Genomic DNA, 24,468 nt, shown 5'->3' with positions numbered 1-24,468 from the left:
GCACTCCGAGGCCACCAAACAATTTGTTGCAAGAGCCCCTGGCCTAAGTTCCTGTTCACACATCTTGGTGCAAAATTTGTGCCGTAATAGGTACAAATCTGCCCCTGCCACAGAGCTGTAATTCCCCTCCAAGGCCAAGTGCCCCTTAATCTCCAGGCTCATCCTCTGCTACTCCCCAGCCATCCTCCCTCATCACCGCACCCGGCGACTCCACCCCGCACCTCTCCCTGCAACGGGACCCGGACGGCTACTGCTGTCAGCAAATGGTTGTGTAACCCGCTGGCAAATAGTGTGGGGGTGTGTCTGTGTGTACCCAGCACTGCCCCTGCAGACATCGGGGCTGTGTGTGTGTTTGGGTGTGCATTTGCACAGCTGCGCCCCGTGGGAATTGGTGTGTGTGTGTGTGTGTGTGCGTGTGCAATGCTGCCCCCTGGGAGAGGGAATCGGGCCATGTGTGTGTGTTTCATATTCCCCTTTATGGGCTGGTCCCCACAGAGGAGTAACAATAACTCTTGTAGCACAGGTTTCAGAGTAGCAGCCGTGTTAGTCTGTATCCGTAAAAAGAACAGGAGGACTTGTGGCACCTTAGAGACTAACACATTTATTAGAGCATAAGCTTTCGTGAACTACAGCCCACTTCATCAGCTGCATGTAGTGGAAAATACAGTAGGAATATATATATATATATATATATATATACACACACCCCATGAAGCAATGGGTATTACCATACACACTATAAGGAGAGTGATCAGTTAAGGTGAGCTATTATCAGCAGGAGAGAAAAAGAACTGTTTGTAGTGGTAATGAAAATGGCCCATTTCCAGGCATTGTCAAGGAGAGATGAGGAACTGTATGGCGGGAGGGGGGCGGGATAAACATGAGGAAATAGTTTTACTTTGTGTAATGGCCCATCCACTCCCAGTCTTTATTCAAGCCTAATTTAATAGTGTCCAATTTGCAAATTAATTCCAATTCAGCACTCTCTAGTTGGAGTGTGTTTTTGAAGTGTTTTTGTTGTAATATTGCGACTTTTAGGTCTGTAATCAAGTGGCCAGGGAGATTGAAGTGTTCTCCAACTGGTTTTTGAATGTTATAATTCTTGACATCTGATTTGTATCCATTTATTCTATTGCATAGAGACTGTCCGGTTTGGCCAATGTATACGGCAGAGGGGCATTGGTGACACATGATGGCATAGATCACGTTGGTAGATGTGCAGGTGAACGAGCCCCTGATGGTATGGCTGATGTGGTTAGGTCCTATGATGATGTCACTTGAATAGATATGTGGACAGAGTTGGCATCGGGGTTTGTTACAAGGATAGGTTCCTGGGTCAGTGGTTTTGTTCAGTGATGTGTGGTTGCTGGTGAGTATTTGCTTTAGGTTGGGGGGTTGTCTGTAAGCAAGGACTGGCCTGCCTCCCAAGATCTGTGAGAGTGAGGGATCGTCCTTCGGGATAGGTTGTAGATCTTTGATGATGCACTGGAGAGGTTTTAGTTGGGGGCTGAAGGTGACAGCTAGTGGTGTTCTGTTATTTTCTTTGTTGGGCCTGTCCTGAAGTAGGTGACTTCTGGGTACTCTTCTGGCTCTGTCAATCTGTTTTTTCACTTCAGCAGGTGCGTATTCTAGTTTTAAGAATGCTTGATAGAGATCTTGTAGGTGTTTGTCTCTGTCTGAGGGATTGGAGCAAATGCGGTTGTATCGTAGAGCTTGGCTGTAGACAATGGATCGTGTGGTGTGTCCTGCATGGAAGCTGGAGGCATGTAGGTAAGTGTAGCGGTCAGTAGGTTTCCGGTATAGGGTGGTGTTTATGTGACCATCATTTATGAGCACAGTAGTGTCCAGGAAGTGGATCTCTTGTGTGGACTGGTCCAGGCTGAAGTTGATGGTGGGATGGAAATTATTGAAATCATGGTGGAATTCCTCAAGGGCTTCTTTTCCATGGGTCCAGATGATGAAGATGTCGTTGATGTGGCGCAAGTAGAGTAGGGGCGTTAGGGGACGAGAGCTGAGGAAGCGTTGTTCTAAGTCAGCCATAAAAATGTTGGCATACTGTGGGGCCATGCGGGTACCCATAGCAGAGCCACTGATTTGAAGGTATATATTGTCCCCAAATGTGAAATGGTTGTGGGTGAGGACAAAGTCACAAAGTTCAGCCACCAGGTTTGCCGTGACATTATCGAGGATACTGTTCCTGACGGCTTGTAGTCCATCTTTGTGTGGAATATTGGTGTAGAGGGCTTCTACGTCCATAGTGGCCAGGATGGTGTTTTCAGGAAGATCATCAATGGATTGTAGTTTTCTCAGGAAGTCAGTGGTGTCTCGAAGATAGCTGGGAGTGCTGGTAGCGTAGGGCCTTAGGAGGCGATCTACCTACCCAGACAATCCTGCTGTCAGGGTGCCAATGCCTGAGATGATGAGGCGTCCAGGATTTCCAGGTTTATGGATCTTGGGTAGCAGATAGAATATCGCTGGTCAGGATTCTAGGAGTGTGTCTGTGCGGATTTGCTCTAGTGCTTTTTCAGGCAGTTTCTTGAGTAGATGGTGTAGTTTTTTTTGGTAACCCTCAGTGCGATCAGAGGGTAATGGCTTGTACAATGTGGTGTTGGAGAGCTGCTTAGCCTCTTGTTCATATTCCGACCAAGACACAGAAGAAGGCTGAAGATCTAGACTTCAGACCCTCCTGACCACGTCACCGAAATGGGGCCAGATGGTGGCTTCATCCCCAGGGGAAATAATGAGAAATGGCTGACGTGGCCCGCCTGTACTGAGACCAACAGCGCAAGTCCCCACAGGGAGTTATGGGAAATGGTGCTTTTTTCAGGAAGGGAAACTTGTGACTATAATGGGGAAGTGAGGGGACAAAGGCAATTGTCAGACACAGGCTGAAGGGATGGAAACCAGCCACGTGTTGGTGTATAAAATCAGACTGGGGATTTTGGAAAAGTCCTACATTAAAATACATTTGAACTCCTAACTAAGTAACGGATTAAATTGAAAAACACCCGGACAAACCAGCCTCCCCCACAGTGATGTACTGTGACCCGAGGGGAAGATGCGCTGGGTTCTCCAGGCCAAACAAAGACGTTTCCCGGCCTGCCCTGAATAGTGACGTGAAATCCCCTGGCCAAGGGGCTGGATCAGCCCTGGGGGGCAGTCAGATGCTGTCAGAGTATGGGGGAGTCAGGACCCCGCACCCTCCACTTCCTGCGATTCCCCGGGACTCTCAGCCAGCCAGTAACACAGAAGGTTTATTAGACGATAGGAAACACAGTCCCAAACCAGAGCTTGTAGGTACAGAGAACAGGACCCCTCAATCAGGTCCATCTTGGGGGGTTAGGGAGGCCAGACCCCGGGTCCGGGCCATCCCTCTCTTTCCCCAGCCAGCTCCAAACTGAAAACTCTCCAGCCCCTCCTCACTGGCCTTTGTCTCTTTTCCGAGGCCAGGAGGTCACCTGATCTCTTTGTTCTCCAACACCTTCAGTTGGCACCTTGCCGGGGAGAGGCCCAGGCCATCAGTTGCCAGGAGACAGGGTTTCGGCAATTATCTGTGCAGACAGCATCGCACTGGCCCTCTCGGGCTCTGCAACAATCACACACCCTTATCCCACCAGCTAGATACCTAAGAAAGGCATAGGGGAAACTGAGGCACACACAGAGTATTCAGAGAAAAACTTTAAGAACATTCCCCACTTCGTCCACAGATGCCCTCTGGTTCTCACTCCACTCCTCTTTCCTCCCAGCACCATGCAGCGCTTCCCATGGGGGCTGTGGGCCGTGCTCCTAATCCCTGCGATCCAGGCCACCCTGGCCAGAGCTCAAGGCGCTGAGAGAGGAGGGGTAAGTGCCCCAGTACCCCCCTGCTCCCTCCCCACCCCCCAACTACTACCCCTCATCCCCCTCCCCCTGCTCCTCTCTGCCCCCATCCCTGCCCCTCCCCCTTGCCCCATCCCCACCCCCCAGCTACTCCCCCATTGCTCCCCTCTGCCCCCATACCTGCCCCTCCCCCTCTGCTCCATCCCCACCCCCAGGTACTCCCCCACTGCTCCTCTCTGCCCCCATCCCTGCCCCCTCTCCCTTTTCTCTTATCCAGACCCCCAGATCCCTCCATCTCTTCATGGGGCGCAATTAATTCTCTCATTTTCCTGGCTTTCCAGGGCTTGACTCTGCAGCCCTAGAATAACAGCTTTTGGGGTTGTAAGAAGTGAGACAAAGTGATAATTAATAACCATCCTTCCATGTCCCTGGCAGGGCCCCCAGTGAGGAGTATGTGACAAACCCTGGGACAACTTTGGTCTGCTTCGGTGTTGTGGTTGTCATAGCCCCCTGGCAGTGGCGTTCTATACTACTGTAAGTATCTACTCGCCGGTCTAAACTCTGCACCGCAGAACCGGAGACACAAGGGTGAAAGGATCTGAGACAGCCCAGCCCCCCGCTCCACCCCGACCCGCAGCCCCTGCCAGCCCAGCGCTGCCCCCCCCCAGCTCTGCCGGTGCCCCTCACTCCCGACCCGCAGCCCCTGCCCAGCCCAGCTCTGCCCCCCAGCTCTGGCCGGTGCCCTTCACTCCCGACCCGCAGCCCCTGCCAGCCCAGCTCTGCCGGTGCCCCTCACTCCCGACCCGCAGCCCCTGCCAGCCCAGCCCTGGGCTCCCCCCAGCTCTGCCGGTGCCCCCTCACTCCTGACCCGCAGCCCCCTGCCAGCCCAGCCCTGCCCCCCCACAGCTCTGCCGGTTGCCCCTCACTCCCCGACCCACAGCCCCTGCCAGCCCAGCTCTGCCGGTGCCCCTCACTCCCGACCCGCAGCCCCCTGCTAGCCCAGCCCTGCCCCCGCCCAGCTCTGCCGGTGCCCCTCACTCCCGACCCCCGCAGCCCCTGCCAGCCCAGCCCTGCCCCCCCCAGCTCTGCCGGTGCCCCTCACTCCTGACCCGCAGCCCCTGCCAGCCCAGCCCTGCCCCCCCCCAGCTCTGCCGGTGCCCCTCACTCCCGACCCACAGCCCCTGCCAGCCCAGCCCTGCCCCCCCAGCTCTGCCGGTGCCCCTCACTCCCGACCCGCAGCCCCTGCCAGCCCAGCCCTGTCCCCCCCAGCTCTGCCAGTGCCCCTCACTCCCGACCCGCAGCCCCTGCTAGCCCAGCCCTGCCCCCCCCCAGTGCCAGTGCACCTCACTCCCAACCCGCAGCCCCTGCTAGCCCAGCCCTGCCCCCCCCACCTCTGCCAGTGCCTCTCAATGATGACCCATATCCCCAGTCTGCTAGAAAAGTCTGTCTGTCTGGTATTCGAAAATGGTGTTAACCATTTGGACTCAAGGACTTGTCAAAGTTTGGAGCCTGGCAAGTTGTTTCCATTCGGAGGAGTCAGGTGTGTCTTTAATGCAGTTCTGTTTGTTTATCAAAACTGCACATGAAATCCTGTTTCCTTGAACACTGGAGGGACAAACAAGGGACGGTTTCTGTGCTCAGAGCCAGGATGGAAGCTCCCAAAGCTCTCTAGGCTTTTCTCAGGGCTAATCTCCCAGGGCTTCTGTCTCTGTGTCCGGTGCCTCCTTGTTCCCTAATGTCTCGGCTACTGTCTCCGGATTGAAACTTTTCTGGGCAGTGTGAACGCAGCCCCGTTCAGAGCTCTCTGACCCCTGCTAAATCTGTCCTCTTCCTATGTGGCAAACGGCCCTGGTTTTCACTGTGAACATCTGGTCACCCTGCCACAGAGGGAAGAAACTGTGTCTGCCCAATTGCAGAGTCTTCCACGAGAATAAAACACTAAAGACACTGAAAAAAACATCTTTTTACTTTTGCTAGTGGAATTCCTCTGTTCTTCTGACCACCGCGCCAACGGGACGTGAATTCAAGAACTCCAGGAACAGCCAAAGTTATGGAAACTATCGCTCCCAGCCACCTCCAGAAGCTAAATCATCTCCTCCAAAACCTAACCCTGACCCTAAACCTTCTTCTCCCCTTCATCTGAACACATCCAGCTCTGGGAATAGCGAAGTTCGAAACAGAAAAAAGAATTCACAGGTGGAGAAAAACTTGGAAAAGAAAACAACTGAACAGGAACCTGAGCATACGGTCAGTGCTTTATTTTATAAAGTCAAAGTAACTGCACATCCCTGGGCAGGTTAATCAGCAATGCCCTCAACTAAGAGACTCAGCTGCCTCTTTAATGGGGGACTATTGCTTCTTCCCTCCCCCCACTCCAATTCCAGTTTGCCAGATGACAGCAGAGGCAAGCTAGGCTCCTGCCTAGACCTCTGGCTCCTGGAATCCTGTGATGATGTCGGAATCTCAGCCCTCATTAAAAACGACTCACTGTCTAAAACACTTGGTGAAGGCAGAGTTAAGATGGCCCAGTGCTGCCTTGTGTCCTTCGCGAACATGGGGAGTGGCTGAATTTAAACCTCCGGAAACCAGGAAATGTGAAGACAGAGTCACCCTTAACTCTGCCCCTCTCACAGCCCGCTATGTGGGAACTGGGATATGCAGGGTCTTGCCCTTTCTGAGGAGAGGTCTGAGCCCTTCTCCTTTCCCCCAATGTGAGCCAGGACCTGGGGAAGCCCTGCCCTTCTGCGGGGCCATGGGGGTGCTGAGAACAGGCCTGCTGGGAGCATGCAGCCAGAACAAACTGCTGAGACTGGGGTGGGGAGCTGAGAACAGGCAACTTGACACACATCATAGACTCTCCCGCACTGGGGAGTAGACACCCACTGAAGGGAGTGGAGCAGTTCACACATCTCAGAGCTGTTGTTTCAGGCTGTATCATCTCCTTGGGTTGTTGCAACCCCTTCCCAGCTTGGTATCATCTGCAAACTTTATCAGTGTACTCTCTATGCCATGATCTAAATCAGTGATGAAGATATTGACCAGAACCGGACCCAGAACCGATCCCTGCGGGACCCCACTCGTTCTGCCCTTCCAGCCTGAGTGTGAACCACTGATAACTACTCTCTGGGAACAGTTTTCCAACCAGTTTTGCACCACCTTGTGGTAGCTCCATCTAGGTTTCATTTCCCTAGTTTGTTTATGAGAAGATCATGCGAGACAGTATCAAAACCCTTACTAAAGTCAAGATATATCACATCTACCACTTTCCCCCATCCACAAGACTTGTTACCCTGTCAAAGAAAGTGATCGGCTTGGATTGACACGATTTGTTCTTGACAAATCCAGGCTGACTGTTACTTATCACCTTATTATCTTCTAGGTGTTTGCAAATCGATTGCTTAATTATTTGCTCCATTATCTTTCCGGGGACAGAAGTGAAGCTGACTGGTCTGTAACTCCCCGGGTTGTCCTTATTTCCCTGTTTATAGATGGGCACTAGATTTGCCCTTTTCCAGTCTTCTGGAATCTCTCCCGTCTCCCATGATTTCTCAAAGATAATGGCTAATGGCTCAGATCTCTCCTCAGTCAGCTCCTTGAGGCTGTGTTTGTTGGGTGAGATGTAGCTGTACTGACTCGGGGAGGGGTGAGCTGGAGCCTCTTGGCAGAGCTGGGATTGGTGTCAGATCTGGGGATTAGTTCAAGGAGCATCATAGAGCTTGTCACAAACAAAGTGATCAGCTAGACAAGACCTCGGTGTCTGAGCGAAGGGCAAGGGCAGGTAGCGCCGGTCAGTACATTGCTATGGCGGACTGGGCGTGTCACTGGTGTCAGGAGCATTGCTCAGTGAGGGCAGAGCTAAGGTTGCATTGAGCATTGACCTTAACTCTGATCCCTGATTTGCCCAAGCTCGAGTCTGGCGGGACTTGTCGTTCTGGACGGGCACGAGATACCGGTGGGGACCTTAACTCTCTGCATTAACTCTCTACTACAATACATCTGTTAGTCTTAAAGGTGCCACAGGATTCTCTGTTGCTTTCTACAGGTCCAGACTAATACGGCTACCCCTCTGATACATTAACGACGTTTCTTGTCAGTGAACGTACTCCCGTGCTAACCAAGGGTCAAGCTGTACTGGATCAGCATGGTAGGGTTATATCCCCGCTCTGCTCTGTTTGTAAATTACTGTGCAAGGAGCCGTTCAACAGAGAATTGGGCCCCAGCGTCTGAGTTTCCACCAGTGTCAAGTCCCTCCATCAGCCATAGCGGGACCTGACGTCCCCCAGGGTTTGACCTGAGATATAGTAAGTGTCTGTGACAGTGGAGAGACTAACGGCTGGACCCTCCTTGCAGGTTTATGACATGGGGGGAGCGCGTCTGGCCCTGACGCTCTGCGTCACGGAGAATCGAAAAGGAGCTGACAAGGACATCACAGCCCTGGAAACCATGTTTAAAGCTTTGGGCTTTGAGAACCAGGTGATCAGGGATCCCAAGGCATCGGTAAGTGTCTGCGCTTCTCCCTGTGAACCACGTTCCCTTCCAGTGACGACCCCAGAGCCAGAGTCTCTGTGCCTCGGATCAGTGTGGGAGCTGGGCAGAGCGACGAGCTCGGGGCCTACTCGGAGCCTGAACAGCTCTGTTGTGAAATACATCAGCCTTGGGACGCCTTTAACTATGGCTCTGCTGAAAGACTGCCCTAGGGAATGGATGTCTGACTCCAGCATGGACCCCGTCAGCCAACACTGCCCCCACCACGGGAATCCTAGCGCCAGGGAGCCGCTACCCCGTCAGCCAGTGCTGCCCGCCCCGGGTATCCCAGCTCTGGGGAGCCTGTTCCCCCCGCCCCGTCCGCCAGTGCTGCCCGCCCCGGGAATCCCAGCCCCGGGGAGCCTGTTCCCCCACCTCCGTCAGCCAGTGCTGCCCACCCTGGGAATCCCAGCCCCGGGGAGCCTGTTCCCGCCTGCCCCGTCAGCCAGCGCCGCTTCCTCCCTGCATGGGGACCCCCTTGCACATCCCAGTCTGACTTTTATTCAGTTTTATGTGGTAGACACTGACAGTCCCAGAAATAAACAGGCCCAGAGCAGAAGGGGAGACTCTCACTCACTAATTTGCAGACGTTGATATTTACCGTGACTGAAGTTCCTCGGCCACCTGGTGGTTTGTCTGATTCCCTCTGTCTGATCAAAGGGTTTCAAGGAGGAGCTGGAGAAGTTCAGAAAGGAAATCAACTCCAGGGGTGATCCCGTGAGCTGCTGCTTCGTCGTCCTCATGGCTCACAGAGGGATGAGCAGGAAGCCAGGAGACAGCGCGGTTGTGTTAGGCGCCGACGGGGAGGAAATGGAGCTGGAGAAGCTGTTTGCAGAGATGACCAACGAGACCTGCCAAGCGCTGCAGGGCAAACCCAAGGTCTTCGTCATCCAGGCCTGCCGGGGGGGTGAGTCTCCGAGACAGTTCACTGTAAGGTGCAGGGACGTTAAACCATTCGCTTTTCCCTGTCAACAGTCACTACACGTCTCTCTTCTTGAACCAGTTTCTGTCCTGTTTCTCACTCTTTTATCATCCCCTGAAAGCTCAGCGCCAGTCTTTCCAGCGCTCTGTCCTTTTCTCGGCCCGAGGCCAAGCTGCCCCTTTTGGATTTTTTACCTTGAACCTCTACATGCAGCCCTGGCACATTGAGGATACAGGAATTGGGCAGTCTCCCCTTAAATAGGTTGTGAGCCCTCCTGGGCACTCGCTGTGGTCTCTGTTTTAGAAACCACCCGAGCAGCATGTGTACGTCCCTGGGCCTGGCACGTCGGTGTAAAAACAGTTATTTGGGACCCAGCTGTGTCTGGGCTGTTTCTCCATATCACTGTTGTGTGAGAGCAAAAGTCACCGCGTGGGTGCATAGATCACCCCTGTGACTCCGCGTCCAGCTGCCAGCACCTGGCAATGCAGCCAGGAAATCAGAACTCGGTGCTCACTGGGAGAGCTGTAAAGTCAGATCAGTTTCTTCCAGATCTCCCTGCCCCGTCTGAAGACCCAGTTTCCCTCCTTTCTAATGTCTGCGGAGTGAGGGCTCCCCTACTCTGCCACTCTTCAGTCAGTGAAATCGGCAAAGGACGAACTCATGGCCTCTGAAAGAGAAACTGTGCTTGTGTGGTTCCAGATAGCAGAGATGAAGGTGTCCTTGTGAAGAACTGTGATCCAACTGACAGTCCTGCTATCAACAGCTGCTCCGCCAGGGCTCACTCAACCAGCTTTTCTTCTAATGAGTCAGACATCATGAAGCTGATCCCGAGGCACACCGACAGCCTTTTCGTCTATGCAGCTGCCCCAGGTATGAGAGCAAACACCTCTCCCCTACGTAGCTGCAGTAACCGTGTAACTGCGCTGAGCCCTTTGTGCTGACCACTGGCTTTGCTGAAGGGTGGCACAAACACTCAAGTAGGAAATGTTTAAGCTATCGGAGATGGGAGACAGGGTCAGAGGAGGGATTTAGGTTTATTAGGAACTGAGGAACCTTTTGGGAAAGAAGGAGCCTGTACAGGAAGGATGGGCTCCACCTAAACCAAAACGGAACCAGATCGCCAGCATGTCAAGTGAAAAAGGCCATGGAGGAGTTTTGAAACTAAGGGCTGGGGAAAGCTGACAGGTGCAGAGGAGCACACAATTTGGACAGACACATCCCTTAAGGGAGGATTTATTAGAGGGGATTCTCTATATCCCAATAAAGAGGAAAGGATGGAAAATGATAAAGTACGGGTAGGAACTGAAGAGAAACAGTCAAATGAGAAAGGGTCCCATTCAATCGATCACATGATGGCAGACAGCTAAATACTGACACATTTGATAAGTGGTTGTGTACAAATACTAGAAGTCTAAATACGAAGATGGGTGAACTAGATTGCCTGGTATTCAATGGGTGTATAGATATAATAGCAGCACAGAAACTCGGTGGAATGATGCTAAACAAAGGGACACGATAATACCAGAGTACAAAATATACAGGATGGACAGAGCAGGTCGCGATGGTGGGTGAGCGGCAATGTGAGTGAAAGAACACATAGAGTCAAATATATATGAACAGGTGGGCGTTGTCTTAAAAGTTTTTTTCTCTTACTTAATTGGCCTCTCAGAGTTGGTAAGACAACTCCCACCTGTTTATGCTCTCTGTATGTGTGTATATATATCTCCTCAATATATGTTCCATTCTATATGCATCCGAAGAAGTGGGCTGTAGTCCACGAAAGCTTATGCTCTAATAATTAAATTAAAAATAAAAACAGTAATAGGACCAAAAAAAATAAATGCCACTGCGGCTAAACAACAGAGTAAGAGAGGCAGTGAGAGGCAAAAAGTTAAATCCTATTGAGGAAAGTAGATAGGAGCATAAATTCTGGCAAGACTAGTGTCAAAGTATAATTAGGGAGGCCAAAAAAGAATTTGAAGAGCAACTCACAAAACACACAAAAACTAACAGCAAAAATTTTAAGTCCACCAAAAGCAGGAAGCCTGCCAAACAACCTCTGGGGCCACTGGAGAATCGTGGTGGGAAAGGAGCACTCAGGAAAGACGGTGTTATGGAGAAGCATAGACTCAGAGAAGATTAGGGTTCGAAGGGACCTCAGGAGGTCATCGACTCCAACCCCCTGCTCAAAGCAGGACCAACATCAACTAAATCATCCCAGCCAGGGCTTTGTCAAGCCTGACCTTAAAAACCTCTAAGGATGGAGATTCCACCACCTCCCTAGGGAACCCATTCCAGTGTTTCACCACCCTCCTAGTGAAATAGTGTTTCCTAATATCCAACCTGGACCTCCCCCACTGCAACTTGAGACCATTGCGCCTTGTTCTGTCATCTGGTACCACTGAGAACAGCCAAGCTCCATCCTCTTTGGAACCCCCCTTCAGGTAGTTGAAGGCTGCTATCATATCCCCCCTCATTCTTCTCTTCTGGAGACTAAACAAGCCCAGTTCCCTCAGCCTCTCCTCATATGTCATGTGCTCCAGCCCCCTGATCATTTTTGTTGCCCTCCGCTGGACTCTCTCCAATTTGTCCACATCTTTTCTGTAGTGGGGGGCCCAAAACCAGACGCAATACTCTAGATGAGGCCTCACCAATGTTGAATAGAGGGGAATGATCACATCCCTCGATCTGCTGGCAATGCCCCTACTTATACAGCCCAAAATGCCGTTAGCCTTCTTGGCAACAAGAGCACACTGTCGACTCATATCCAGCTTCTCGTCCACTGTAACCCCTGGGTCCTTTTCTGCAGAACTGCTGCCTAGCCACTCGGTCCCTAGTCTGTAGCAGTGCATGGGATTCTTCCATCCTAAGTGCAGGACTCTGCACTTGTGTTTGTTGAACCTCATCAGGTTTCTTTTGGCCCAATCCTCTAATTTGTCTAGGTCCCTCTGTATCCTATCCCCACCCTCCAGCGTACCTACCACTCCTCCCCGTTTAGTGTCATCCGTGAACTCTCTGAGAGTGCAGTCCACGCCATCCTCCAGATCATTAATGAAGATGTTGAACAAAACCAGCTCCAGCACCGACCCTTGGGGCACTCCGCTTGATACCGGCTGCCAATTAGACATGGAGCCATTGATCACTCCCGTTGAGCCCGACGATCTAGCCAGCTTTCTATCCACCTTACAGTCCATTCATCCAGCCCATACTTCTTTAACTTGTTGGCAAGAATACTGTGGGAGACTGTATCAAAAGCTTTGCTAAAGTCAAGGAATAACACATCCACTGCTTTCCCCTCATCCACAGAGCCAGTTATCTCATCATAGAAGGCAATCAGGTTGGTCAGGCACAACTTTCCCTTGGTGAATCCATGTTAACAGTTCCTGATCACCTTGCTCTCCTCCAAGTGCTTCAAAAGAAGCTACAGGAATTCTTTGCATTGGTCTTCACGGCTGAGGATGTGAGGGAAATTCCCAAACCGGAGCCATTCTTTTTCGGTGACAAATCTGAGGAACTGTCCCAGATTGAGGTGTCATTAGAGGAGGTTTTGGAACAAATCAATAAACTAAACAGTAATAGGTCACCAAGACCACATGGTATCACCTGAGAGTTCTGAAGGAACTCAGGTGTGAAATTGCAGAACTACTAATGACCAGGGTCTTGGGGGGGAACCCTGACATTGCTCAAACAGGGCAAACTGCAAAAAATGGGGCAGACAATCCCCCAAACTGGAGGTTATTCTAATACTTAGATTCACCCAGCCAGCAACAAAACAGCTTCTAGTACCTTACTGGTTACCCAGAAGCCAAAGACATAGTTCCCGTAAAGCAACCCAGCCTTGAGCTCCCACCCAGACAGCCAAGTGAAATATGATGAGGATTACTGAAAATCTTGCTCATCATAGAAAAAGTTCTACCAATCCCAAAGGATCGGACACATTACCCACCAGGTTAATGAGTATTCCAGATCTTACCGAAACACACGCTTATAGCCAATTCTTGTTAACTAAAATAAAATTATTAAAAAAGAAAAGAGAGAGAGAGAGTATTGGTTAACAGATCATTATACATACAGTCATGAATAGAGTTCTTAGGTCAGTTTCATAGTAGAGACCGTGAGCTTTAGAATTGCAAAGAGTTCATTCAGAATCTGTGTGACGGAGCAGGGAGTGGGGAGGACTGACCTGGGAATGTTGCGGAGGAGTTTTACTGGGACTGTCTGCAGTGGTGCTGGGATAACAGGTTGTGATTTCACTTGAGGGAAGATACCTGAGCACGTAACCTGAGCCCAGGAGGGGGCTGGGGCCAGGTGACACCTGCCCGGAAAACTGGACAAAGGCTGGAGCAGGAGCTGGGGGGGGGGCAGGCTGGGGGAGCCGGCTGGAGGGGGTTTCAGTTTGGAGCTGGCTCGGGAAATGGAGGGAGCCCCAGGGCTGGGGTCTAAGCTCCCCACCCCCCAAGATGGACCTGGCTGAAGGGTTCTGGTTGTACCTACAAGCTCTGTTTGGGACTCTGTTCCTGTCGTCCAATAAACCTTCTGTTGTATTGGCTGGCTGAGAGTCACGGTGAATTGCAGGAAGTGGGGGGTGCAGGACCCTGGCTCCTCCACACTCTGTGACAATCAGTTCATCAGGGTATAGTCCAATGTCCAAATACCCAATATCAGGGTGGCCCAGATGGGACTGGGGATCTCAGTCTTGTAATTCAAATTTCCCCTGATGAAGCTTAAGCAGATCTGAGATACAGGATCAGGTCCCAAGAGTTTTTTATAGATCACTGGCAAACTATCAATAGCTTCTTGACAGCAGGTATTCCTTGGGTGAAGAATAGTGGCTTTGAAGCAGAATTACCTGTTTCCTATGTATACACAGGTAACTAGCTGCATTTATCAGCATAAGGTAATTATCTATTAAGCAGTTCATAGACAGTTTACTACAGACTTCACAGCGACACATAGACAATGACATTATTACACCCAAGTTTCATCTCAATGTTAATATTCCCTTTTGATCTTTGAATCAATTGATATAGAAACAGACAGGAACCATCTGGTTACATGGCTACCATCTAACAAGATAGAACTAAACACATACAATTAGTATTACCTTTAAATTCTCTAACAATACAAGTTTACATTTCAAAGCTGTAATCTATCTAACAGGAAATGGTCCTAATGACCATTTACATACTTTTTTAACATGTCCCTAAACTTTGAATTTGGGTTAATTAGCCTGCAAGTTGCTTAAGCCTTTCTGGCCCTGTGTCAGATGACTGGAGGATAGCTAATGTGATGCTGATTTTTAAAAAAGTCTGCAGGAAAGATCCTGGCAATTACAGGATGGTAAGACTAACTTCAGTACCAGGCAAACTGATCGAAACTATTGTAGTAAAGAACAGAATTATCAGACACAAACCATGAACAGGATTTGTTGGAGAAGAGTCAATACGACTTTTGTAAAGGGAAATCATGCCTCACCAATCTACTACAATTCTTTGAGGGGGTCAACAAGCATGTGGACAAGGGGGATCCAGTGGATATAGTGTACTTAGATTTTCAGAAAGCCTTTGACAAGGTCCCTCACCAAAGGCTCTTAAACAAAGGGAGCTACCAGGGGATAAGAGGGAAGGTTCTCTCGTGGATTGGTAACTGGTTAAAAGATAGGAAACAAAGGGTAGGAATAAACGGTCAGTTTTCGGAATGGAGAGAGGTAGATAGTGGTGTCCCCCAGGGGTCTGTTCTGGGCCAAGTCCTATTCAACATATTCATAAATGATCTGGGAAAAGGGATAAACAGTGAGGTGGCAAAATTTTCAGATGATACAAAATTACTCAAGATTCAATAGAACTCTGTTTATCTGTCCCTCCATTACCCGACTCTCTGCATGAACTGAACAGTCAGGACTCCAGGGCCAGAAGCAGGTAATCTCTCCTGTGGCCACTAGATGGCACTGCAGCATCGCACTTTCCTATTCTCCAATTATCCGACTTTTTGCTTATCCGATTTGGCCCCACTACCAGTTAGATCGGATAAATGGGATTCTGCTGTAGTTAGGTGCAAAGCAGACTGTGAAGAGTCACAAAGCAGTCTCCCAAAACTGGGTGACTGGGCAACAAAATGCAGATGAAATTCAGTGTTGATCAATGCAAAGTAATGCATATTGGAAAATATATTCCCAGCAATACCTATAAAATGATGGGGTCATAGAATCATAGAATATCAGAGTTGGAAGGGACCTCAAGAGGTCATCTAGTCCAACCCCCTGCTCAAAGCAGGACCAATTCCCAGCTAAATCATCCCAGCCAGGGCTTTGTCAAGCCGGGCCTTAAAAACCTCCAAGGAAGGAGACTCCACCACCTCCCTAGGTAACGCATTCCAGTGTTTCACCACCCTCCTAGTGAAATAGTTTTTCCTGATATCCAACCTGGACCTCCCCCACCGCAACTTGAGACCATTGCTCCTTGTTCTGTCATCTGCCACCACTGAGAACAGCCGAGCTCCATCCTCTTTGGAACCCCCCTTCAGGTAGTTGAAAGCTGCTATCAAATCCCCCCTCATTCTTCTCTTCTGGAGACTAAACAATCCCAGTTCCCTCAGCCTCTCCTCATAAGTCATGTGCTCCAGACCCCTAATCGTTTTTGTTGCCCTCCGCTGGACTCTTTCCAATTTTTCCACATCCTTCTTGTAGTGTGGGGCCCAAAACTGGACACAGTATTCCAGATGAGGCCTCACCAATGTCGAATAAAGGGGAACGATCACGTTCCTCGATCTGCTGGCAATGCCCCTACTTATACAGCCCAAAATGCCGTTAGCCTTCTTGGCAACAAGAGCACACTGTTGACTCATATCCAGCTTCTCGTCCACTGTGACCCCTAGGTCCTTTTCAGCAGAACTGCTACCTAGCCATTCGGTCCCTAGTCTGTAGCAGTGCATGGGATTCTTCCGTCCTAAGTGCAGGACTCTGCACTTGTCCTTGTTGAACCTCATCAGGTTTTTTTCTGCCCAATCTTCTAATTTGTCTAGGTCCCTCTGTATCCGATCCCTACCCTCTAGTGTATCTACCACGCCTCCTAGTTTAGTGTCATCTGCAAACTTGCTGAGAGTGCAGTCCACACCATCCTCCAGATCATTAATAAAGATATTAAACAAAACCGGCCCCAGGACCGACCCTTGGGGCACTCCACTTGAAACCGGCTGCCAACTAGACATGGAGCCATTGATCACTACCCGTTGAGCCCGACGATCTAGCCAGCTTTCTATCCACCTTACAGTCCATTCATCCAGCCCATACTTCTTTAACTTGGTGGCAAGAATACTGTGGGAGACCATATCAAAAGCTTTGCTAAAGTCAAGGAATAACACATCCACTGCTTTCCCCTCATCCACAGAGCCAGTTATCTCATCATAGAAGGCAATTAGGTTAGTCAGGCACGACTTCCCCTTCGTGAATCCATGCTGACTGTTCCTGATCACTTTCCTTTCCTCTAAATGTTTCATAATTGATTCCTTGAGGACCTGCTCCATAATTTTTCCAGGGACTGAGGTGAGGCTGACTGGCCTGTAGTTCCCCGGATCCTCCTTCTTCCCTTTTTTAAAGATGGGCACTACATTAGCCTTTTTCCAGTCATCTGGGACCTCCCCCGATCGCCATGAGTTTTCAAAAATAATGGCTAATGGCTCTGCAATCTCACCCGCCAACTCCTTTAGCACCCTCGGATGCAGCGCATCCGGCCCCATGGACTTGTGCACGTCCAGTTTTTCTAAATAGTCCCGAACCACTTCTTTCTCCACAGAGGGCTGGTCACCTTCTCCCCATGCTGTACTGCCCAGTGCAGCAATCTGGGAGCTGACCTTGTGCGTGAAGACAGAGGCAAAAAAATCATTGAGTACATTAGCTTTTTCCACATCCTCGGTCACTAGGTTGCCTCCCTCATTCAGTAAGGAGCCCACACATTCCTTGACTTTCTTCTTGTTTCTAACATCCCTGAAGAAACCCTTCTTGTTACTCTTAACATCTCTTGCTAACTGCAACTCCAAGTGTGATTTGGCCTTCCTGATTTCACTCCTGGACGCCTGAGCAATATTTTTATACTCCTCCCTGGTCATTTGTCCAATCTTCCACTTCTTATAAGCCTCTTTTTTGCGTTTAAGATCAGCAAGGATTTCACTGTTTAGCCAAGCTGGTCGCCTGCCATATTTACTATTCTTTCTACACATCGGGATGGTTTGTTCCTGCAACCTCAATAAGGATTCTTTAAAATACAGCCAGCTCTCCTGGACCCCTTTGCCCTTCATGTTATTCTCCCAGGGGATCCTGCCCATCTGTTCCCTGAGGGAGTCAAAGTCTGCTTTTCTGAAGTCCAGGGTCCATATTCTGCTGCTCTCCTTTCTTCCTTGTGTCAGGATCCTGAACTCGACCATCTCATGGTCACTGCCTCCCAGGTTCCCATCCACTTTTGCTTCCCCTACTAGTTCTTCCCTGTTTGTGAGCAGCAGGTCAAGAAAAGCTTTGCCCCTAGTTGGTTCCTCCAGCACTTGCACCAGGAAATTGTCCCCTACGCTTTCCAAAAATTTCCTGGATTGCCTGTGCACCGCTGTATTGCTCTCCTAGCAGATATCAGGGTGATTAAAGTCTCCCATGAGAACCAGGGCCTGTGATCTAGCAACTTCTGCTAGTTGCCAGAAGAAAGCCTCGTCCACCTCATCCCCCTGGTCTGGTGGTCTATAGCAGACTCCAACCACGACATCACCCTTGTTGCTCCCACTTCTCAACTTTATCCAGAGACTCTCAGGTTTTTCTGCAGTATCATACCGGAGCTCTGAGCAGTCATACTCCTCTCTTACATACAACGCAACTCCCCCACCTTTTCTGCCCTGCCTGTCCTTCCTGAACAGTTTATATCCATCCATGACAGTACTCCAGTCATGTGAGTTATCCCACCAAGTCTCTGTTATTCCAATCACATCATAGTTCCCTGACTGTGCCAGGACTTCCAGTTCTCCCTGCTTGTTTCCCAGGCTTCTTGCATTTGTGTATAGGCACTTAAGATAACTCAATGATCGTCCCTCTTTCTCAGCATGAGACAGGGTCTAAATGAGCTGTCACCACTCAAGAAAGAGATCTTGGAGTCATTGTGGAGAGTTCTCTGTAAACATCCACTCAGTGTGCAGCGGCAGTCAAAAAAGTGAACAATGTTGGGAATCACTAGGTAAGGGACAGATAGTAAGCCAAAAATATCACATTAGCACAATATAAATCCATAGTATGCCCACATCTTGAATACTGTGTGCAGTTCTGGTCACCCCAACTCAAAAAAGATTGATAGGAATTGGAAAAGGGCAACAAAAATGATTAGGGGTATAGAACGGCTACCATATGAGGAGAGATTAATAAAACTGGAACTTTTCAGCTTGGAAAAGAGACGGCTAAGGGGGGATATGACAGAGGTCTATAAAATCATGACTGGTGTAGAGAAAGTAGATAAAGAAGTGTCATTTACTCCTTCTCATAACACAAGAACTAGGGGCCACAGAGTGAAATTAATAGGCATCAGGTTTAAAACTAAAAAAGAAAGTATTTCTTCACACAATGCACAGTCAACCTGTGGAACTCCTTGCCAGAGGATGTTGTGAAGGCCAAGACCATAACGGGGGTCAAAAGGAAGCTAGATAAATTCATGGAGGACAGGTCCATCAGTGGCTATTAGCCAGGCTGGGCGGGGATGGTGTCCCAGCCTCTGTTTGCCAGGAGCTGAGAATGGACGACAGGGGATGGATCACTTGATGATTCCCTGTTCTGTTCATTCCCTCTGGGGCACCTGGCACTGGCCGCGGTCGGCAGACAGGACGCTGGGCTAGATGGACCTTTGGTCTGACCCAGTATGGCCGTTCTAATGTAATGAAATCAGTCCAGCTCCTGATTTATAACAGGAGGGGATACCAGGTTATAAGAGGAGGGGTTTCCCCTCTGACTCCACAACTTAATTATCTGGCCATTCACCAGGACACGTCGCCTATCGAGATGAACAGGATGGATCCTGGTTGATTCAGTCCATAGCGAAGGTCTTTGAGGAGTCTCAAGGCTTTCACGTGCTGGAGTTGCTTACCGAGGTAAGGGACGCAGGAGACATGTTCTCCTACCTCTGCATCTGGTGACTCCCCCCTACGTCTCTGTGTGTATCGCCGGGTATCTTAGCCAAGGCTGTGATCTGGAGTGTGAACCAGATCCCAATGTCCACAGGGAGAGAGCTGCCTCCCCGTAATACACACAGCTCAGATGCCGAACCTGGGTCTGGGGAGCTCCGTGGAAGATGACCTGGACTCTGATCACTGAGTGTCACGGACGCCCCCATCACTGTAATTCACCTTCGCTCTCTCAGCACAGTAGATCGTTCTGTAAGTTGAACAGTGTAACTATCTTTCCGTGATGTTGCTGCACAGAGCGCACAGGATGTGCACACTTGATTCATTTCAGTGTGGACTGACATGGCCTCCCTGTACATCAGCCTGGTTCTTTATTTGGCCAAAAGGAAACTGTCTCTTCAGTCCTTCCTTTCGGTCTCTTCCAAAGTGCTAGTGCAGTTACCCTCTGCCATACGACACTGGAAGACTGATACTGGACTAGTGCACCCACTGCTGTGGGGAGGTGTGTGTTTTATAGAGGAGGTTGAAAGGTTGAAGAGGGGGCAGAAAACAGCCCCAAGGATGATCCGTGGGCTGGAGAAAATCCCTGGCAGTGGGAGACTGAAAGAGCTCGGTCTGTTCAGCTTCTCAAAAAGAAGAGTGAGAGGTAACAAAAGTGACCATCTAAATAAACCAGCTTCCTTTTCCCAGCCAAATTATTCAACACTGTGTCTGATCCCCTCTAAAGCCAGGAATTAAAAAATGTGCCTTCCTTGACTTTTCACGTTTCAAACGCTCTGGCTGTTTTCCTTCTGGTGTGTGTGTGAAACAAAAGGCTGGAAGTTTGTTGTTTTATTTAAGTGTGGATGGTTGGAGCTCCCTGGCTAGGGCTGTAACAGATCAGATCCTCCATGGCTGGGCACAGAGGGACCTGTAACATGCACTGGGCACCTGAGCTAACCCCTCAGGCATGGGTGGGCAGTTCACACCTCTCAGAGTTACTAAGGATGGTCAAACCAGTGCAGCCCCCTGGGGGGAAGCTCTCATTCTGGTTTAAGAGCTGCGTATTGTGGTTTACCTTCAATCTGTTCCTAATCGATTTAGGATGGATGGAAATAAGGAGCATCCACATAGGGGTCTCCACTGGTTTAACTGAACTGATGCAAGTTTGTGTGTGGACAAGGCTGGAGATGCTGAAATCAGATACTGGAGCCATCACTTTGAGGCTGACGCTTCATTCAATAACTGATCATTATCGAAACTGCTGTCGCGACGTTAAGACGCCTGTTCCCAATGACTGTTGATGTTCACTCTCACCCAGGTCATTCAAAGGGTTTCAGAAACAGATTTTACGGAGAAAGAAAACTCACAACGGAAATATAAAATGAGCCCAGTTTTCCAGAGCTCGCTGAGGAAACTGCTCTTTCTGAAGGTGAGGGAGCCGGTCGTTTCCACCCCTCACTCTCCCTTCGCTTTGTGCTGCTGCGGCCAGAACTGAGATTGCTCCAATTGCCCTTGTTATCATGAACCCCGGCAAGCGTGGGGCTGCATTCAGGGGGACGATGCTGAGAACAGAGGATCCAACGTCCTACCCTGCGTTGGGCATCTGGGTTAACAACAAGCACCACGTCAAATAGGGAGTTTAGTCTTTAAAAAAAACGGGATAAATTGATGCTTGGTGAGAGCAGATGATGTGTAAACTTCCCAAACCCACCTCATCTAAACTCTGCCGGCGCCCCTCAGTCCTGACACACAGCCCTGGCTAGCCCAGCCCTGCCCCCCACAGCTCTGCCGGTGCCCCTCACTCCCGACCCGCAGCCCCTGCCAGCCCAGCCCTGCCCCCCCCAGCTCTGCCGGTGCCCCTCACTCCCGACCCGCAGCCCCTGCTAGCCCAGCCCTGTCCCCCAGCTCTGCCGGTGCCCCTCACTCCCGACCCGCAGCCCCTGCCAGCCCAGCCCTGCCCCCCCAGCTCTGTCGGTGCCCCTCACTCCCGACCCGCAGCCCCTGCCAGCCCAGCCCTGCCCCCCACAGCTCTGCCGGTGCCGCTCACTCCTGACCCGCAGCCCCCTGCTAGCCCAGCCCTGTCCCCCCAGCTCTGCCGGTGCCCCTCACTCCCGACCCGCAGCCCCTGCCAGCCCTGCCCCCCCCCCAGCTCTGCCGGTGCCCCTCACTCCGGACCCGCAGCCCCTGCCAGCCCAGCCCTGCCCCCCGCAGCTCTGCCGGTGCCCCTCACTCCCGACCCGCAGCCCCTGCCAGCCCAGCCCTGCCCCCCCCAGCTCTGCCGGTGCCCCTCACTCCCGACCTGCAGCCCCTGCTAGCCCAGCCCTGCCCCCCCCAGCTCTGCCGGTGCCCCTCACTCCCGACCCGCAGCCCCTGCCAGCCCAGCCCTGCCCCCCCCAGCTCTGCCGGTGCCCCTCACTCCCGACCCGCAGCCCCTGCTAGCCCAGCCCTGAGCTCATGCATGCATAAGGAGAGGTAGCCTAGCAATTTTCTGCCTTCTTATCCCATCAAACCTCTTCTGGCTCACATTAGTGCCTCTCCTTTTTTATTAATCAGAGGAAGGTTTTTGGCTGAAGCACGGTCTAAGAATGACTATTTATATGTATCTATGTCCCCAGCCCCATTTCCATGTTCCTCATTAGCACCTGCAAAGTCCAGAGACTTTCCAGCTCCTGTAATGAGGAGTCTCTGTGTGACAAACAAGAGGAAGTTTATTAGACAGCTCTGACTTTGGAGTCCTGTCCCAGGAATGTGCAGTGTGATAAAGAGGTGGGGTGGGATGGGCAGAGGGATGCAGAAATAGTCATGAAAGAAGCAGAAACCATCTTCAAAGAGTTTGGTGTCAGAGCTGGGTCAGCTAAATTCTGTCCCCACCTTCCCCTTGCTTTGTTCAGGAGTCAATCGATGGACGGAGCTTCCTTCCTCCTCGGCCTTCCTCACGTCTTTGCCACTCAGTAGTTACTGATGCCTCTGGAATTATGGTGCAGAGACCTGATATGCCTAAAATCCTTAGATTTCCAGAGAAGGGAAATACTCAAGTTATGGAAAAACCAAAGCTGGAAAACAAAACTGAACTGCGAAGTTACAAAGAGCAGCGTATCGATGTAAGTTCTGTATCAATCAATAGTGCAGTGGGGCGACAGCACAGCTGTAGTTAAGACTGAGAGGCATTTACTGTTCAAAAGTGACTCTTCTACATACAGCGCTTTAAAACCCACATGCTGACTCGGATTGTCTTTGAAATTTGCTGTGCCTGCGTAGGGCGCGGGGTGGGGTTAGAGGTCCGGATCTGGGGTCCAATGTTACTTTAGCATTATTGTCAAGTGAAATAGCATTACTTAACTAGCGTGAAGATGAAAGACTCCAGTAAGCAGTTCAGGTAGCGTGGTCCTCAGTCATGCTCCTCGCCCGTTTCCTGGACAACGGGGCTGAGTATGATCACAGGAAAGCCATTCTGGGTCTTTTGGTCCCGGGGTTCCTGACACTCAGCCCCAGCCCCAACATGACCCACTCATTTCCAGACTCTGATAATTCCCTTGGTGCAGAGCTATGGAAAATCTAGGGCTCTGACCCTCATGAAACTTATAGCTGGCCTTGAGATCAGCTGCTGAACGGTGCCAAGGACCAGTTTAGAAATACTTCCGAAGTCATTGCACTTCCAGAACTTTAGCCCTCGCTTACAGATAAGACGACCTCTCTGTGAGCTATTGCTTCCTCCGAAGCTCCTTTGTGAGCAACACAGAGCGAGCGGTGCACTGAGGACACGTCTGCACTGCAGTAACAGACCCACAGCACCGAGACGTGGAGCCTGGGTCAGTTCATTTGGGTTCACGGGGCTTGGACTGAGGGACTAATGATAACGATGTAGCTGTTCGGGCTCAGGCTGGAGTCTGGGCTCTGAAACCCGGCGAGGGGGGAGGGTCTCGGAGCCCATGCTCCAGCCCGAGCCTGAACATCTATACGGCTACGTTTAGCCCCGCAGCCTGAGCGCTGCGAGCCCGAATCAGTTGACCGGGGCTTGGAGACTCAGTACGGTGGGTTTTGTATAGTGGTGTAGCTCTACCCTCAGTGGTTACAGGAACATGCCCTGTCCCTCGCACTCAAGGGCACTTGTTGCTGTGTGTGTTAGTGCTCTCGGCCTGCCTTTTGGCTGACAGTGGGGCTCCTTTCGCAAATTCAATACCCCACAAATGCACCCTGGGTCGTCTGCCCATGGTCCACCCAGGGACAGTTTGCTGGGTTGCCAACCTTACCAGATTGTCCTGGAGTCTCCAGCAATTAAAGATTAATATTTAATTAATTAAGGATTATGTCATGTGATGAAACCTCCAGGAATATTTGCAACCAAAATTGGTGACCCTAACAGTTAGGTGGGCAGTGCTGGGTCAGGGACAGGAAGCCCAGATAGTGCTGTGGGGCCAGGATGATATGGAAGGGGCTAGTTTCCACAATGAACATGGCACCAGAGAGGTCAGTGTGAGAGGCTCAGCCCAGATGAGTCCATTCTCTGCTGGGCCAGGCTCACTGAACTCCTGCCGGGCAGCACTAGGCGTGATGGACCGACCAGGTCTGTGCCAGGCCCTGGTGCAAACCAAGAACCGAGGAGTCTTGACTCCTGGTCCTTTACCTGTAAAGCCAGTCACTAGCACTTCTGTGTGGCACATCGTGTTAGTAGCTTCACTCCAGTTCTTGGGGAGTTACCTGTTTGAAGGTCAAGCAAACACCTTGACCTTCAAGCGCCCGCTGCTGGAATCCTGAGCCCAGTTCTGGTGCCCACCATTCAAGGGGGCTGTTGATAAACTGGAGCGGGGTCAGAGAAGAGCCCCGAGAATGATTCAAGGGTTAGAAACCTGCCTTACAGTGAGAGACTCCAGGAGCTCAATCTGTTTAGTTTAACAAAGAGAAGACTACGGGGTGCCTTGACCCCAGTCTGTAATTACTGGCACGGGGAACAGGAATTTGATAAGAGATGACTCTTCAATCTGGCAGTGAAAGGTCTGACAAGCTCCGGTGGCTGGAAGTTGGAGCTAGACAAATTCAGACTGGAAATGAGGCGCAAAGTTATAACAATGAGGGGAACTAAC

The 24,468-nt window shown here is 50.7% G+C and overlaps 1 protein-coding gene across 2 annotated transcripts in view; it reads left to right on the top strand.

The window, feature by feature from the left end:
- Positions 1 to 5,942: 5,942 nt before the first annotated feature.
- LOC135982835 (uncharacterized) overlaps positions 5,943 to 24,468 on the top strand; it is a 40,765-nt gene continuing 22,239 nt past the window's right edge. For both annotated transcript variants that reach the window (XM_065591146.1, XM_065591145.1), the window contains exons 1-7: positions 5,943 to 6,066; positions 8,170 to 8,316; positions 9,004 to 9,250; positions 9,965 to 10,135; positions 19,266 to 19,372; positions 20,706 to 20,816; positions 22,279 to 22,488. In XM_065591146.1, the coding sequence (XP_065447218.1) occupies positions 8,179 to 8,316; positions 9,004 to 9,250; positions 9,965 to 10,135; positions 19,266 to 19,372; positions 20,706 to 20,816; positions 22,279 to 22,488 (984 nt within the window). In that variant the 5' untranslated portion in view covers positions 5,943 to 6,066; positions 8,170 to 8,178. The remainder of the gene's footprint in view (positions 6,067 to 8,169; positions 8,317 to 9,003; positions 9,251 to 9,964; positions 10,136 to 19,265; positions 19,373 to 20,705; positions 20,817 to 22,278; positions 22,489 to 24,468) is intronic.

Source organism: Chrysemys picta, chromosome 4 (assembly GCF_011386835.1).
Source record: "Chrysemys picta bellii isolate R12L10 chromosome 4, ASM1138683v2, whole genome shotgun sequence".
Classification (NCBI taxonomy): Eukaryota; Metazoa; Chordata; order Testudines; family Emydidae; genus Chrysemys; species Chrysemys picta.
Note: the sequence above shows the minus strand (reverse complement) of the source record. Positions and strands in the feature narration are given on the sequence as shown.